This window comes from Thermobia domestica, chromosome 7, assembly GCF_964235325.1.
Source record: "Thermobia domestica chromosome 7, izTheDome1.hap1.1, whole genome shotgun sequence".
Lineage (NCBI taxonomy): Eukaryota > Metazoa > Arthropoda > Insecta > Zygentoma > Lepismatidae > Thermobia > Thermobia domestica.
Genome location: NC_137460.1, coordinates 144,157,825 through 144,176,283, shown reverse-complemented (window position 1 = coordinate 144,176,283; position 18,459 = coordinate 144,157,825). Strand labels below are relative to the sequence as shown.

The following is an 18,459-nucleotide window of genomic DNA, read 5'->3' as shown; positions in this document are numbered from 1 at the left end:
TTCTGTATATTTCCTGTATAAGGTAAATTTTAGTGTTTTTGTCATTTTTTAAAAGTTCAGGCCCTCTTGCGTGAACTGAGGATCCAAAGTGTGATTTTTCTCGTTATTTTTTAATTAAATAGCACGCGAATACGCAACTTTTGAGCCCTATTAGAATTTGATACTCGAAAATCTGATTTTTTCGCGTAAAGGTATTGTGCGAAGTGAAGATCCAAAGCGTGATTTTTTCGTTATTTTTTCATTGATTAGCACGGGAATACGCAACTTTTGAGCTCTATTAAAATTCGATACTCGAAAATCTGAATTTTTCGCTCCAGTCCACTATATTCACAAATTAATTTCAAACGGTTCGGCCCTTTAAAGTTCATATATAAAGTTCCAGTTACGGTAAAAAGGGTATGATACGTATTGTCACAATATGTACAATTCTGAACTTAAAAAGATGAGTATTAAATGAATTCAATTACGATGCGAGCTTCAGACTTACATTCGATCAGTGTCCCAGAATGGTCGGAAACATCACATTTTATTATCGTTTTAAGCAAAATAAATTTGAATTAAATCATAGACAAAAAAGATAATAAATCGATTTAAATCAATCAACCATATCTGAAATAGAACAAAAATTCAGAAAATAAATGACTTTGTACATACAGCGACCCGTCGCCTCAAGGAGAAAGAAGTAGGAATGGAAAATGCTCCCTCTCTCAATTATGGTTGTTATTTTGTCCTGGCCCACTGTAACTTATCAATGCTCATGAAAATACGTTATACGAAACTTAATAATAATAATAATAATAATAATAATAATAATAATAATAATAATAATAATAATAATGACCTTTTTCTACACAACAAACTCCAGATTATCCTTTAATAAACTACATACTAATTAAATAATTCCTCACCACTTTTATAAAGTTTGTCCTTTCTTGTTCTGTCCAACTATTGGTTTTAAGGATATTATTTAATATATGATAAATTAGCATTAGTTGTCTACCATCATCACGCACATTACTACTATGTGTAGCTGATGATGAATCTTGCTGTTCCCTTTGATCTAAAGGTGCAACACAAGCGGAACGTAAAGTTAAGAGGACATTGTTCACTAGTGCCAGCTGCCCAGAATTATTTATGCCCATCGCAATAGTTCGACGAATGACTTCGCTTGGAAACTGGAGACACAAACATATGAAATCTGAAAGAATCTAAGAAAAGGCATACACAATTACACAATATTGGGTTTCTGTAAGTAAAAGGTTAATTTAAAACTACTTTCCTCAGTTGTTTTAATGATACACTACGAACTATTGTCTCTAGAATATTAATAAAGACAAACAACATTACTATTGTAAGATTTTTTCTTTTAGCAAGAAAGTACAGCTCAACCTATAAAATACCAAAACCTAACCATTAGAAAGTAACGTTGTTCAGTCATTGATATATAACATGTTGATTGAAGAAAAGTGTACAAGTAAGAACAAATAATGAATTTAGTTTTAAGAATATACTATTTTCAATCAATGTATTTATTTATCACTGTATTGCGAGCGGTGATCATAATTAGAAATAAGGTAAGTAAAAGGCTAATAGTCACCGCAAGAAACAAACCACATCACTAGGAAGTACTTTCGAAGATCATCGTCAGCCTAGGCACACTTCGAAAAGGATTTAAACCATAGGAAAGAAATTATGGATAGGTAAAAATGCTTAACAAAAATTTTAAAAATATGCGAAGTAAAAATCTTCTTATCACTAGAAATAGACATATGTTAATAGTAATTCACTTGTCACTGTTGGTTACTGTTTTTCTTTTATAATTACCTTCCAGACGGCGGATATGAGTAGCAAAAACACTGCTCCAAATGTCATTTATGTCACTTTTATCTGAATTGAGTGCCGGTTTCTCCATATGTGTGCCTAGGCTGACGATGTTCTTCGAAAGTACTTCCTAGTGATGTGTTTTGTTTCTTGCGGTGACTATTAGCCTTTTACTTACATTATTTCCAATGTATTTATTTGTTGAATTATACACAAACAGTCATAATTTATGAAACAGTACTTGACCGTGTCGCAAGTTCTGCTACTCTTCTCTAATCTACTCTTTCAAAAGGGTTGTGAGCATCACAGATCAACATAGCTAGTTTTACGTGAATTGAAGACTTACAAACAGGCATATACTTGACAAACTGGATACTTATCTTGAAAATTTTGGGTAGTTCTCAACTTTCGGAGTTCCCCTATCAGACTTAATCACCCACACTAGACAGTACAATGAGGTACACAGCCAATGACAGGCAAGAGGAAAGAAAGGAATTCTTAAAAAAGCAATCACCGACAATTATAACTACTAAAGGGCGAACAATCCACAAGACTACTTTCACATCTCCATGCCGTTGGCCACCTTGTGGTTCATCCACCTTTTAAAACAGGTTCCCGTCCTATGGACAAGAAGGTGCCCTGACCTCTACCCACCATCCACTTCTAAATAGGGCGTTAGAACCTGGTAAGAGTTTGATTCCTTATCGTGGGAGTCAATCGGTCCCCGTATAAAGAAAAATAATTGTAATTAGACAGAACTATATTAAGCGAAATCTGTCCAACATAAGCTTACAGAAAGACACTGTAAGTGTAAATAATAAAAAATGTTTTCTGCTTTCTTCATATAGTATATCCGCTTGTTCTTCCACTTTTTCCAGTTACTTTCCAAGTTTAATTTGGACCTTTAAACTTTCTTCTTGCAAAGTAATCATGGATACATGTGCGTAAAAACGTGAAAAAAAAATTTTAAAAAATAATCAAATATTCGTTTTATCCGGCAAATGGGATATAATCGCATCTACTCTTAGAACAAACAATCCTTGCATCCTATTTTTCAGCTCTTCAGAAGTTTTTTTTCTGTTCATTGTCGAAGCTTCCTGGAATTATTTTGCCTTGTCATGTACTTAATCTTTCTATGTTTACAATTACCAGGTTTTCGAATTGTTATGTTAATGTTTTTATTAAGAAAATTGCTTTCCAAAATATCAAGATTTAATGACTAGATTTAGTGTATATAGCTTGAGTAATAGATTTTATGTACAGTGGACCCACGGGTCACGAACTTAAGTCGCCCCATAAGGATTCGTGCACCTAAATTACTTTCCCCATTGAAATTAATGTAAATACAGTTAATCCGTTCTGTACGCAGAAACATGGTACTGTACGTATCTTTTTCACAATTGTAAGTGTTTATCTGTGATGAAGAATACAGAATGAAAATAAAATTATCCTTTTTCAAGATAAATAAGTAACACTAGTCAAACAAAACAGTATGATAGCTATAATAACAAAGAAGAATAAAGTGCAAAGTGCAAAGAAGAATAAAAAGTTGTTTCGGAGCACAGCACTCAGACAAGTAGTAATTATGGCAAATGTGCAGAAGCATTACTGAGCGCGTAGGATTATCGGTACAGACGTGTGCGCGCGCTCGCACCGCAAAATACTATTCGTGAACAGAATGTTAAATAATTCACAAAATTTGTTCGTAAACCAATTTGTTCGCGAAGAGAGAGATTCGAAAAAAAAAAAAAAAATTAAGTGTGAAGTGTTTAAGTGATTCATATTAAATAACCTATTCAAAAACTTCCCCTTGATGTTAGAAATGCAAAAAAGCCGGCTTTTTTGAATCGAAAGCTTTTTGCACATAAAAAGCCGACTTTTTGAAAAAAAAAAAAAAAAAAAAAACGAGAATTTTGGAAATTTTGGCTTTTTTTCATTTTCATGATTTTTCTGTTTAAATAGCTTTCTTATAGTATACTCGAAAGTTAAATAAGATTTCATGACCTAAATACCATATTTTGCTCTGGAATTCACCATCATGATGAATGGAGCACATGGTTTATGAATTAAAGTAAACATAAAGTACGTACTATTTGAGGGCAATTCTAATAGCTATTTTACTTTATTTTAACTTCTGAATTATCGACATTTTTTTCTTCTCTAGATCATTTCTTTTTAGTCATCCGTGTTTCATTTCTTAGAGCTTAGTACTCTAGCTTCTAGCACATAACTAAACTTATGTTTTTCAATATATCCATCAGAGTATACTTCCACATTTCCATTATACTGTAGCTGTGCAATGATTTAACAATAATCTTCCGGACACAACCTTGAATACCATTTAATAGAAATAATCAGTATCGGATTTAAAAAAATATTTATGAGGGTTTTTTCTGAATAATGTTTGGGTTTTCTAAAAATTCCTAACTTTTATTTAAGAGGAGCTTAAGTTTATGAATACAGGCATAACAAATATTTCGTTTCGTTTGTATATTCAGCTATAATCTTCCAGATACAACCTTGAAGACCATTTTACACTGATAATCAGTGGCGGATTTAGAACAGTGTTTTGGGAGGGGCTTTTCTTATTAATGCTTAGTTTTTCTAATTCCTAATTATTTTATTCGAGGACAGCTTGAAGTTTATGAGTAAAGACAAAACTAATATTTAGTTTGTTTTAGAAATTCCGTAATTTCGGGGTAGAGGCTTCAATCCGAAAGACATCCCCACCCTAACCCTCTTCGCAAATCCATCACTGCTGGTAATTAGTAGTAACAAAGATTTAAAAACGATTAGAAAGGAAGTCGGCCAGGACACACAGTACACGCACTATCTCTACATTCACAGATGGAATTAAGAAAACTTTTGTCAAAATGGTCGAATGCGGGGTTGAATCCCGGACTTCACGATAGAAGCGCGAAAGCTAACCACTCACTCATGTTTGTTGTGCAATTGTGCTTAACTCTCTCTTTCTCTATGGCCACAAAAGCTCTCCAATGACTTCTGTCCCTATCCAATTCAATCCAGTTTCTACTCTGTATTCCTATTTCTGCTATATCCATCTTAATATTGCCCTCCCATCTGGGTCTAGGTTTTCTTAATGGACGTTTCGCGATTGGATTTTCAATTAAAACTTTGAAAGCTTTCCTACTTTCTTCTATTCTGGCTACATGACCTGCTCACCTGAGCCACCTAGACTTGTTGACTCTAACGATGTTTGGTAAATCGTATAAATTATGTAGTTCCTCCTTATGAAGTTTCCGCCATTTCCCATTCCCGTTCCTCTTGGGTCGGAATATTCGTCTCAAAATTATATTCTCAAATAATTTCAGTCTGCGTTCTTCCCTCAGCGTAAGCGCCCATGTTTCACAACCATAAAGCATAACAGGCATGATTATCATTTTATATATTTTAAGCTTTAAATTCCTTGACAGAATTCGCGACGGCAAAATATTTTCAACTGAATAATAACAAGAATTTCCCGACTTCAGTCGACATTTAATATTTTTGTGGGTATGATTTTGGTCTGGTAATACTGATTCAAGATATTTGAAAGTATCCACTGTGTCGAAAGTATTAATTAATATCGTTACGCATTCATAATTTACCGTATTACGATCCTTGCGAACTTCCTTGAATTTAGATTTCTCTGCATTTACTCATTTCCCTGCAAGCGTTTAATAAGGCCTTTGCATTTCTTTCGATTGTTCTCCTATTAGATTTACATCATCAGCATACATCATAACCTGGTGAATACCATTCAACTCTAGGTCCTGGTTCCTATCTTTGATTTTTCTTATAACGTACTCCGGAACAAAGCTGAATAATAACGGCGATAACGCATATCCTTGTTTCAGGCCAATCTCGCATTTTTCTACTTGGACTTTACTCCGAAATTCATTTAAACACTTAATAAATCTAGCTTTTTCGGTATTCCAAATTCTGTAAGAATGTTGTACAATGTTTCCCTCCTAACCGAGTTGTAAGCCTTTCTAAAATCAATAAACAGTTGATGTACTGGGTAATATATTCCCATTTCTTTTCGAGTATTTGTCGAATGGTAAATATCTGGTCGATAGTTAATCGATTTCCCTAAATCCACACTGATAATCTCCAATAATTCCATCTGCGTATGTGGTCAATCTTATTAATAGAATGTTAAGAGAAATGTCTCGATAATTCTTACAATAAATTTGTTGTCTTTCTTGTGAATTGGAACAGTGATCGATTCTTCCATTCTTTTAAAATGTATTCCATAAGTTTTTTTTTTTTTTTTTTTAAACGATATGTTGAATTTTCTTGTTAAAAATTCAGAAACGTTCAGGACTGGGTAAACCGTGATGGTGGTTATATATTCTACAGCCTAGGAAACCATACGCTCAGATGAACCGTCTATTACGTATATGATCCATGAACAGAAAATTCGATACTTTCCCTATTCTGAACAAGCTTAAGGAAGAGTCAGTGCATTACAAAATTTGGAGCTTTACCAATTTTGCAGATCCGAAGCACCTAATAGGTGGTAAGAGATTATTACGTATGTGATCAATCAGTGAAAAATTTGTTCGAAATATTCATACAATGTATATGAAAGTTAAAACTTTACTGAAAAATTTCAAGAATGTACAGAACCACCCGAAACGAAGTTCTTGATGTGCAGATTTCTCTCATGTTTTTTCTTTATTTTGCTTCAAAAATAGGGTGTGTGATATTTTGAAGTAAAAATACTACATACAATTTTGCTAGTTATTTGTGCATCATTTTTAAAGTACTTATTGTATATAAGAGGTTAAAATATTATTACATATATTGGTTAATCCTTTGGAAATCATAATGTAAATATGTTAAGAATTTTAAAAAATCTTTTTGAAAATCATGGTTTATTTTCGAGATTTCATATTATTGTATGCATCAACCACTAATTAAATGAGTTTTTTGTTGTATTAAATAGAGAAGCGAAACAAAGTCTGCATTATCAGTTTAAAGCAAAGCCGGTTTTTTTACAAGCCCTTGCATCTCTACTTGATGTACAGTCCGGAGCAAAATCTTGCAACATGAGTATGTAAATTTAATGTGAAACGACGAAGTCTTTTGCCGAAAAATAAGTGTGCACGGGAGTACAACGAGGTTTCTCCTGGCGTGATTCGTGCCACCTAGACGTTATGTTGATTCCCTGCGCTGTTAGGCGTAGTTTCACAATAAACTTACATGCTCATGTTGTAGGTTTTTGCTGCGAACTGTACAACTATTTCCCTTCATATTCACACCCGACTGAAGAAAGCACTCGTAAATGTTGAAAGTTTCGGCGAATTGAAATTAAGCGTAGAAGAAAGCAAAATATTTTAATTAAAAATGTGCTCTCCCGGTATATAAAGTAATTATGGGAATTAAATTGATAAAGAAAGTAAGAAACTTACGAACACGCCCTAACATCTGATCTGGAAAGAATCATATTATCCTATTGAACGTTATACTCACCTTCTCTTCTTTTTCATTAACATTAACAGCCTTATTGAAGACTTCTGTGGCACTTGTTTCAAAATGTTCTGTATTCATTCCTGTAGAAACACCAAATTTCGTAAAGAAATATTGCAAAATTCTCTGTTGAGTTTCTAAGTTCAGTATTTTTATACTCTTGAAAAGTATTTCCTTTATTCTTGCAGCTTGTATGAGTTCACTGCCACCTCTCAGTAGCGTGACTGATCTTTCCAGCAACAGTTTAACACTGTCTTCTTCAATAAGGTTCATATTATCTTCTACACACTGTAAACAACTATCACTAATTAACAATTCCTCGTGCTTTAGCAAAGCCATAAACCACTTTTTTTGAGTTTTACTTCTGTCAGACACACTTTTGATTAGGAGTTTGATATCAGCTTCTGCAATATCATCGTCTTCGTCCCTAGGCTTTTGCGCAAACTGCGAAAGTATTGCTTTCAACTGAGTGACTAACTCATAATTAGGACTGGATTCTGGAACAGAATCTAGTAATCGAAGAACATTATACGCTTCTTCACCTACAGAAAACTGCAAATTAATATTTTTATCCTTTAAACTTACTTCGTTCCAAAATAACCACACATCCACAGTTACATCACAAATATTAACTTGACACACACTGAGGAGTTCTTTGTTACATTTTTCTAAAATATCCATTTTATCACGCATAATTTTATCAGACCATACTTTGTAATCAAATAGTAGTGACATTTCATACTGATCTTTTGCGTTTGTTATGCAATCGCTTTTGTAACAATACGTCAAACACTTCCCAACAACAGATAATAAATTCCTAAGAACATGTCCCGCATATTCCAATAATTGATCACGAGACCAACCCTGCAAGTTTTTTGAATCCGGACACGTGTAGTATTTCAGAAGCGTTACAAAAGAATCAAAAAACTTGCCTAGAATGCATGGCATATGCTCATAATTTTCACTATGATCACGTAGTTCTTTTAGTTTCAAATAAATAGCACAGATAAGGTTCTTTGTTCTTTCTAGGCAAACATATGGAGGCTGTAAAGACATACTTTTTATAATAGATGTAAGCAACTCATCACTTAGGACAGGAGGACAGAACGCAATTGCTTCACAAAAATACGGTTCAAGTCCTGACTTCCATACAATCTCATATAATAAACACTTACTGACAGTAGGTGCAGTTTTAACGAGATGACCACAACATAGGTCATTTAAGAGATCATCCTGTGAACTAACGTCAGTATTCAGCAGCAAGTACAAATGTATATTTCTCAATATCCTGTCCAACTCTACAGGGGACACATTTTCTTTGGACCATCTCTTCAGTATTTCCTTTGAAATAGCTTCTGCTACTTCATGTATTTTACCCTGGTATTCTGTAATAAAAGAAATATAACAGTTAAGCAGTTATAGTTTCTCACTCAAAAACAATAGCAATATAGTTCTTGGAAATAGTAACATAAATGAAGGGAAAACCTATGAAAAAATTAGTCTATCTGCAGTTAAACATGTTTCGATTGTAAGATTATACATAATGTACGATATTGAGATATGAGAATGCTTCTCAATTGACAGAAAACAGATATCTCATTTTCTTTAGAAGTTTTATACTCACACAATGCGTACGGAAGTGTATGCGAACTTCTAAACATACTGTGGCACGATTTCTTCAACAAAACTCCACAAGTTCGAATACTTAAACGTACTGTATGATACAGTAACTTCTTCAATACCATGTAAGTAATACTACTGTCGAATTTAATTAAAAGTAATACTACTGTGTAATAATGACTGTCTTCTTCATATCGCCATAGAAGGAAAGATGGAAAGAAAGCGAAGAATAGGAAAAAGAACACAACTGATCGATGATTTGGCAAACAGAAGAAAATATTGTGAGTTAAAAGAGGAAGCTGAAGATAGAAAAACGTGAAAAAAACATTTCCAGAAGGCCTAAATCTAAAATTAAAAACTCATTAGTCCCAGGACCTGCCGAAAGGCAGAATACCTAATAATAATAATAATTAGTGTTGTAAAAAAAAGTTTTTTTTTTCTGTGAAGTTTTTTTTCAATAAAAAAACGTTCTTTTTCATGTTTTTTCTTCAAATGACTGTTTTTTTTTTCTGGCAACTATTATTTATTGATTTATGTTGCAGATTATTGAAATAATCAACAAAACTTGAGTCGAAGCCCTCGTAACTTACAAATAGTTTCTTCCTTTGTACCTATACGAGCAAAGTTGTGTGATTATTCCTTTCGGACCCAGGTCATTTTTGTCGTTTCCCTACATCTTCAGTTAGTGACTTATTACTCAAACAACATTTATTCGATTGATATGGTTAAGGCCTTGCTTTATTAGAAAGTGGATGTGGCTATTTTTTGGTGTAAGTTGCACCTCGGTGTTGCCAACGGGTGGGAAATTATAGAGGGAAATGTAGGGCTGAAAATTTACAAAAAATTCCCTAACCGAATTTCCAAATTTTTTGTATCTAGCACCACTGCTGCCATATGAGTTCAAGTCACTTAAAAAATTATTTGGTGTGTTGACAAGGTACAGTAAATCCTGAAGTCGCTGGCTTCCATTCAAAGAGGGAAAGAAAAAATTTTCTATCATCATATACAAAAATTTTGATACTTTTTACGCCTCAGAAGCAAAAATTAACAGATATGCCGGGGCTACAGCTTCTCTAATTATCCAATTGAAACTTTTTATGGTGCGTTCTGTAGGTCAAAGAGGAAGCTTTCAGGTAGTGGTACGTTTGTTTCCATGTAGCCAGCAAGAGGGAAATAATAGAGTGGAAAAGGGAAATTTTCCGATTTCTTCAACTAAAATCGGGAATTGTTTTGGCTGGAAACACTGCCATCATACAGACGCAAACTATCTGAAAATAAACCTTGGTACCCCAAGAATATATCCTACAAGTATCATGGCGATATTTAAGGAGAAAAGCTTCTAATTACCAAAAATATATTACGGTAAACAGAAAAGTAGGGAAAAACTAGAAAATTCAAGGGTTAGAACCTAAATACGAATTTTTCGTGCGCCCCCTAATTATCCCCATGTAACGATCAGTACCCGCGTTTGTTCAGTAAGGACAAATGTTCGACTGGCGTAAGTTGATTTGCACTCGGACGTATAGCTACGGATTTATAAACAAAAATTTAGAATTTTTCGCCCAAATTTAGGAAAATTTTAATTTCCCTAATTGGCAACACTGCGCGCAGACCCATCCAATTGATGTCAACAATTAGGTATCCATCCGAGGTATCTACCTGGCAAGTCTTAAGGAGGTCTCTCTACAACGAAAGAAGCTACAGCGAAAAAAGAAGTAAATTCGACACCCAGAAGAAATTAATATGATAAACTATGGTCCAACCATATTTGGCAAAAATAATATCCCGATATCTTAATTAGTGTCCACATAGGAGCGGATTAAAAAAGTGACACACCCGTGTGTGCCACTTTGGCCACTTGGGTCCGAAAGGGTTACGAGTGTACATTTGATTACATTTTTTTGACTACTAACCCGTATTGTTGTAGTAGTTATAGCCTCTACTACTAATAATATAGTTGTAAACAATAAGTTTATAAGGAAAATTTTCTCTCCTTTTTACATCTTAGTTCCAACACTGTTGGTGAGAAATGCAGGGTGTTTCAAAATGAATATCGGAGTTTTAATTCTTCGTAGTACTTATTACATTTTACGTACAATTAATTATAAACAATACATCAAGTAAAACAGCACCTCAAACAGTCTTTGCTACAAGTGTTCGATGTGAGATTAATTCGTCACACGGCACACATCTAGTAGATAGGCGAGAAAGGCCCATAAACTTTCCGCCATATGGCACAGAACATATTCAATTTAGGGTAGTCTCGTTTCAACTGTATATCCTGACCAGCGAACGAGTGCGGGCGGCCGGTTTTGGAACTTAAATACAAACAACAGTGTTTCTAACCGGATTACTTGTAATTAATCTATCACAGTTGTTTTTGCCCTGTTCATAATAAACCACTTCACGCATATGTTCAAGTTAAGACAAACACAATTTCAAAAGTTATGTAAGTTATTTTCAGAACATTTTAAGGGACTGCAAAAAAAAGTACATACACCCTCCATATTAATTTGGCAATAACTTGCGAATAAACTAACCTCAGTGTTGTACAAAGGAACACTGAGAACTTCGTAGCATTAGAGTGTAAGGAATTCCTACTTCATCTGTTAACAAAACCTCGAAGTTCATCTTTGTGAATCAAAGTTATATTTGGCAACTGCGCTTTCATTGTTTAAAGCAAGTTTTATTGTGTAGTTTTGAGATAAGGCGTTTTCGAAATTGCTACCGATTTGGACCATGTGATCGATTGATTGACAGTACCTTCAGTAAGAAATTTACATTGAGATCATTTTCGGATGTGCTGCGAAAGACTGGTGACAGAGAAACTGATAATCTAACCGCCTCCGAAGGAGATTTGGATCCGCCCCTAATTAAGATGGTAGATAAAGATAACTTTCTCTGATATCTAACCTGTCATTATTTAGCATGGTTTGGTAATTTAAAAATCCAGTATTTCTACCATATTTTGAAAAAAATATTTAAAAGAAATAAACCCAATGTTACATTGGGGGCGGTAGGGGAGCGATTAAAATTTAAAGTGGGGAGCCTGACAATTGATTTCTTATAGCCCCAGTGAAATTCAGAAAAAAACGAATTTCATATTAAAAAAGAAATACAAAATACATTTTCATGGTAACTCTTACATTCATTATGTTATTATAAAGTTAATGGTACTTTTGAAATTGATTAGAGTGAATAGATATGTATTTAAGTAACAAAACCACTTGCGTAAGTTTTTCAAAATATCAAGTTAGAAGATCAAGTTTGTCTTCCACTGTCATCTCATTGCTCAAAGATACCGGCGATGAAACAATTGGCCGGAAATCATGCGGCCGCTTCTTACATCAAATTATAAAGAAGATGATGAGTGCCAATGTTAGGTACGTAAGTTCAGTTCTTTTTTCGTTTTCTTTTTCAAGGATCCCCTCTTGGAACTATACGTAGCACATTTTCGTACTTACACTTGAAATAAAAACACAGCTGTTTAAAGACGATTGATTGCCTTTGTCTTTGAATTTCATATGTGCACACAGGATTTGTTAAACAAGACCGTACATCTGGTATGTTTGAACTATATGCAACTTATGCTCACGGGCTAAACTCAGTCTTCTGAAGTCAATTGACAAATGATTATGTATTACGGATACAAAGACAACACTAGGCTCCCAAGCTTCAAAATTATATTGTGTATGAAAACAGATAGTAGAATTAATTCTTTGTCACAAGAGACCTAGGGTTTGAAAGAAATTCAGAGGAAGTTCAAAGGGAATTTCTATACTCATAAATAAAATTTGTGAATTTATTGTGTATTGAACCAATGATATTTATGCTTATATTACCCATACGCTGATGTTTTATCGATACTTTTATTTCACATTTACCAAAAGGCTGGATTACGATAATAATCCTAAAAGAAAGATGCATTGTAATCAGGTTTTACAAGGCAATCCCGAAAGACAAGCTATCCAATCCCGTAGCCCTTTAAAAAATTAAGGAAAATTTCTTCTTCACTTCCTTTTTCTCCAAAGGGTTCACATTCATCGAAAAAATGAAATTTCTTTAGTTTAACATCCCATGATTATGCTCTTTATGCTAGAGGAGACAGATGATTAATGAAAGTGAAAGATTATAAAATTAATTGTTGGGCTCTCACAGAACCACGTACAACAGACACATGCGCTAGCCAATAGACCAACGAAGATAACTTCACATTCTCGAGTGGAAACGTATCGGAATTCTTTCTTGGCTACAACTTAAGAAAATAATTTAGTTGTCAATCGATAGACCTACATTAAAACAAATACAAGCATCGCGAGCTTTAACTTGATTTAAACTTACAGTTACAAGATATTGCGCAAGTATCTAAGCTACCAACCCATAATTAATCTTCTAGTCATTAACATCTTATTACTGAGTTTTACAGGTTTCTATTGTTTTATAATGAAATCAAATAAAACGTAATAATTTTTATATATATAGCTATAATCTGCTTAATACACGGTAGAAATTCACTTGTGTGCTATCTTGTTCTTAAATTGTTAATTTCCATGCATATGCCATTATCCACAATACATCTGCATTACTGCAGGAATAACAATTACTGCATTCAATAACAACTATACAATTTATGGAGTTCTTTATTAAGCGAAACAGATTAGGCTACTTATAACATGTAAACTGCAACTTTTGAAAATCGTTGGATACACTGCAGAGTGACGCTCTCCGTTCCCCTGTCCCACCGCGTTTACCTAGAAACTGATGTAAACACAACACTAGCGCCCTCTACGAAAAACCGCACTAATATCCTGAGGATTTGCTGACCGCCAGATGCTAGGTGAAATGTCGATTTATCGTTGAAGACGACACGATCCAGAAAATCTTCATTGTTCCTTAAGCGTCTCCTTAATATTCTTCACACAGACGGTTGCACTGAAACTACAGATTCAGTCTTTATTAAAACAAAAAGCTTTCAGCTCTCTAATCTCCATCTTTGCTACTTGCTCTTTCCATCGGCAGACAAGAAACAATGCATGTGCATGCGTGCGTACAAAATTGTTTGAGCTGCTTTTTCACTTGATATAATATTTATAATTGTAAGTTAATTGTAATAGATACTACAAAGTTAATTGTAATAGATACTACAAAGTTTCAAAACTCTAATATTAATTTTTTAACACCCTGTATTACTGCAAATTGTGTCACCCTATATTCATGTCTTGCATGAACATATCATCAGGGCCGGCCCTAGGCAATTTGTCGCCTCATGCAATAGCATAATTTGCCGCCTGCCCCTTTCTCCAGAAGGAACAAATCTTAAAAGTCATGATTTTAAGTATGCTACTCCAGCATGAACAACGAAGGGGAGGTTAAGTGCAGTTGCACTCAAAGACTTAAATACTTACTAAAAATACAATCTCGTTGTTTTTTTTTTTTTTTTTTTTTTTTTTTTTTTTAATATTAATCCATTATGTTAGCGAAAGATAAAGCAAACACACCTGCAGAGGAAAGATGGTAATCCTTTTTATATTATTCAATATCGAGCTTCAATTTCAATGTATCAGTTTGCAATTCCAGTGCAACTAGCTCTTTTATCTTTGTTTCTTGATTTTTCTTCTACATCTGTTAACATTTTTTTAAAAACTTGTTTCTATCTTCAATGATAAGGAACTTGTTTGTGACAAAAACAAGACTAGTTGTCATATCAAAACTGTGATAACCAGATATTCAGACCAGGGAATGGACCAGATATTCGCTACTATTCGAGAATTGAATTCTTGCATTTGACAACAATCAAGCAATTTGTGCTCGGATTTATTTGACCATTTGCTTTAGTATTGTCCATGTAACCTTAAACTACAGATGCAAAAAAGCCGGCCTTTTTGGGAAAAAAACGAGAATTTTGGAAATTTTGGCTTTTTTCATTTTCATGATTTTTTTATTTAGCTTTCTTATAGTATACTCTAAAGTTAAATAAGATTTCATGGCCTAAATGCTATATTTCGCTCTGGAATTCACCATCATGATGGATGGAACATATCTTTTATGAATTAAAGTAAACATACAGTACGTAGTATTTGAGGGCAACTGTAGAAGATATTTAATTTTATTTTAACTTCTGAGTTATCGACATTTTTTTCTTTTCTACATCATTTCATTTTAGTCATCCGTGTTTCATTTCCTAGAGATTAGTAGGCCTACTCTAGCTTCTAGCACATAAGTTAAACTTTTGTTTTTCAATATATCCGTCAGAGCGTACGTTTGTCAGTATATCTGTCAAAGCGTACTTCCACATTCTTGTTAGACTGTAGCTGTGCAATGATTTAGCAATGATCTTCCGGATACAAACTTGAATACCATTTTATACAAATAATCAGTAGCGGATTCAGAAAAGTATTTTGGGAGGTGTTTCTCTGCTTAATGTTTAGTTTTTCTAAAATTTCCTAATTTTTATTTGGGAGTTTATGAATACAAGCATAACTAATATTTCGTTTTGTTTGTATATTCAGCAATAACCTTCCGGATACAACCTTGAAGACCATTTTATACTGATAATTAGTGGCGGATTTAGAACAGTATTTTGGGGGGGGGGGGGTTCTTAATAATGTTTAGTTTTTCTAAAAATACCTAATTTTTATTTGAGAAGAGCTTGAAGTTTGAGTAAAGGCATAACAAATATTTCGTTTGTTTTAGAGATTCTGTAATTTCGGGTACAAGCTTCATCCGTAAAACATCCCCACCCTAACACCCTTCGCAAATCCGTCACTGCTGGTAATTAGTAATAAGAACGATTTAAAAACGATAAGAAAGGAAGTCGGCCAGGACTCACAGTACACGCATTATCTCTACATTCACAGATACAATTAAGAAAAACTTTTGTCAAAATGGTCGAATACGGGGTTGAATCCCGGACTTCCCGATAGAAGTGCAAAAGCTAACCACTCGCTCATGGTTGTTGTGCAGTTGTGCTTAACTTAAATATATTCTCTCTCTCTATGGCCTATGGAATACGAAGGTTCAATGCCGCGTTCACAAAAACTCTACACTGACTTCAATACTTAGCCAATTGGATCCAGTTTTTACTTTGTATTCCTATTTCTGCGAGATTCATTTTAATGTTGTCCTCCCATCTGCGCCTAAGTCTTCCTAATGGACGTTTTCCGATTGAATTTCCAGTTAAAACTTTGGAATTTCCAGTTAAAACTTTGAAAGCGTCCCTACCTTCTTCCATTCTGGCTGCATGACCTGCCCACCTGAGCTTCCTAGACTTGATGACCAAAACGATGTTTGGTAAACCGTATAAATTATGCAGTTCTTCGTCATGAAGTTTCCCTCATTCTCGTTCCTCTTGGGTCCGAATATTCGTATCAGGGTTTTATTTTCAAATACTTTCAGTCTGCGTTCTTCCATTATGCGACCATATTTCACAGCCATAAAACACAACATGCATGATTATCGCTTTATATATTTTAAGCTTTAAATTCCTCGACAGAATTCGCGACGACAAAATACTTTGAGCTGAATAATAACACGAATTTCCTGATATCAGTCGACATTTAATTTCTTTGTGGATATGATTTTGGTCTGGTGATACTGATCCCAGGTATTTGAAAGTATCCACTTTGTCGAAAGTATTATTTGATATTTTAACGCATCCATAATTTGCCATATTACGATCCCGGTGAACATCCATGTATTTAGTTTTCTCTGCATTTACTTCTAAACCAATGTCGCTGCAAGCGTTTAATAAGGACTCTGCATTTCTTTCTACTATTCTCCTATCATCCCCTATTAAATTTACATCAGCATACGCCGTAACCTGGTGAATACAATTCAGCTCTACGGCCTGGTTGCTATCTTTAGTTTTCCTTATAGCGTACTCCGGAACAAAGCTGAACAATAATGGCGATAACGCATCTCCCTGTTTCAGGCCATTCTCAACGTGGAAGCTCATGGACAAGAATTTTTCTGCTCGGACGTTACTTTGGGATTCATTTAAACACATTTTAATTAATCTTACTAGCTTTTTTGGTATTTCGAATTCTGTAAGAATGATCTACAATGTTTCCCTCCTATCCGAGTCGTAAGCTTTTTTTAAAACTGATGTACTGGGTAACATATTCCCATTTCTTTTCGAGTATTTATCGAATAGTAAATATCTGGTCGATAGTTGATCGATTTCCCTAAATCCACACTGATAATCTCCAATAATTTCATCTGCGTATGGAATCAATCTTGTTAACAATGCTAAGAGAAATGCCTCGATAATTATTACATTCAGTTTTGTAGCCTTTCTTGTGAATTGGAACAATGATTGATTCTTTCCACTCTTCTTAAATGTATTCCATAGTTTTCGCTTAAAAAAAAAAAAAAATCGTAATGATATGTTGAATTCCTGTCGTTAAAAATTCAGAAACGTTCAGGACTGGATAAACCGTGATGGTGGTTATAAGTCTAGGAAATAGCACGATCAGATAAACAGTCTATTACGCATATGATCCATTAACAGAAAATTTGGTACTTTCCCGATTCCGAACAAGCTTAAGAAACAGTCAGTGCATTACAGAATTCGGAATTTTACCGATTTTGCAGACTCCAAGCACCTGATAGGTGGTAACATTAACACGTATGTGATCAATGAATGAAAAATTTGTTCGAAATATTCATGCAATGTATGTGAAAGCTAAAATTTAAAACTTTCAAGAATGTACAGAACTACCCGAAACCAAGCTCTTGATGTGCAGCTTTTAAGAATATCATATAAATGTATTTCTCTCATGTTTTACTTTTTGTTTCCAAAAGAGGGTGTGTGGTATTTTTAAGTAAAAATACTATACACAATTTTGCTAGTTATTTGTGTATCTCTTTTTTTTAAAAAAAGTACTTATTTTTGTATATAAGAAGTTAAAAAATAATTATATACTCATAATGTAAATATGTTAAGAATTTTTAAAAAATCTTTTCGAAATTCATGGTTTAGTTTAGAGGTTCTATATTATTATCTACATCAATCACTAATCAAATGAGTTCTTGTGCTGTAGAGAAGCGAAACAAAGTATGCTTTATCAATTTAAAGCAAAATTAAAAAAAAAAAAAAAAAAAAAAAAAAACAAAAAAAAATTTCCCAAGCAAAAAAGCGAAGCAGAAGAAATCAAGTTTTTTTTTTCTAAAAAGCCGTTTTTTTTTTCGAGCCCTTGCATCTCTACCTTAAACTAGTGCGACCTAAACATAATTTATGAATGTAATATTCAAATAGAAGGTCAGCTTAGTAAATGTAACTACCATCATCATGAAGTCTGTTTCCAACAAGAAATATTTAATATACTTATGACAGATTTTACCGGACCCTTTAAGCTTGCCGCTCCATGCAAATGCTCGTGTTGCACATATGGTAGAGCCGACTCTGCATATCATATATATCTAGCCGACAAATTATTTATATATTTGGTCTAGGAATTAATTCGTGCGGGTGGACAAGAGATGGCGCAACGAACGGAGCGTCCCACAGTTCCGTGTATCCACACATGTGTTGCAAACCCCTGT

The 18,459-nt window shown here is 34.0% G+C and overlaps 1 protein-coding gene across 1 annotated transcript in view; it reads right to left on the bottom strand.

The window, feature by feature from the left end:
• Positions 1 to 18,459, bottom strand: part of LOC145690443 (uncharacterized) — a 95,457-nt gene that overhangs the window by 51,508 nt on the left and 25,490 nt on the right. Inside the window, exons 2-3 of the mRNA XM_081765333.1 lie at positions 7,300 to 8,681; positions 909 to 1,208 (exon numbers count right to left, since the gene is read on the bottom strand). Of these exons, the coding sequence (XP_081621459.1) occupies positions 909 to 1,208; positions 7,300 to 8,681 (1,682 nt within the window). The remainder of the gene's footprint in view (positions 1 to 908; positions 1,209 to 7,299; positions 8,682 to 18,459) is intronic.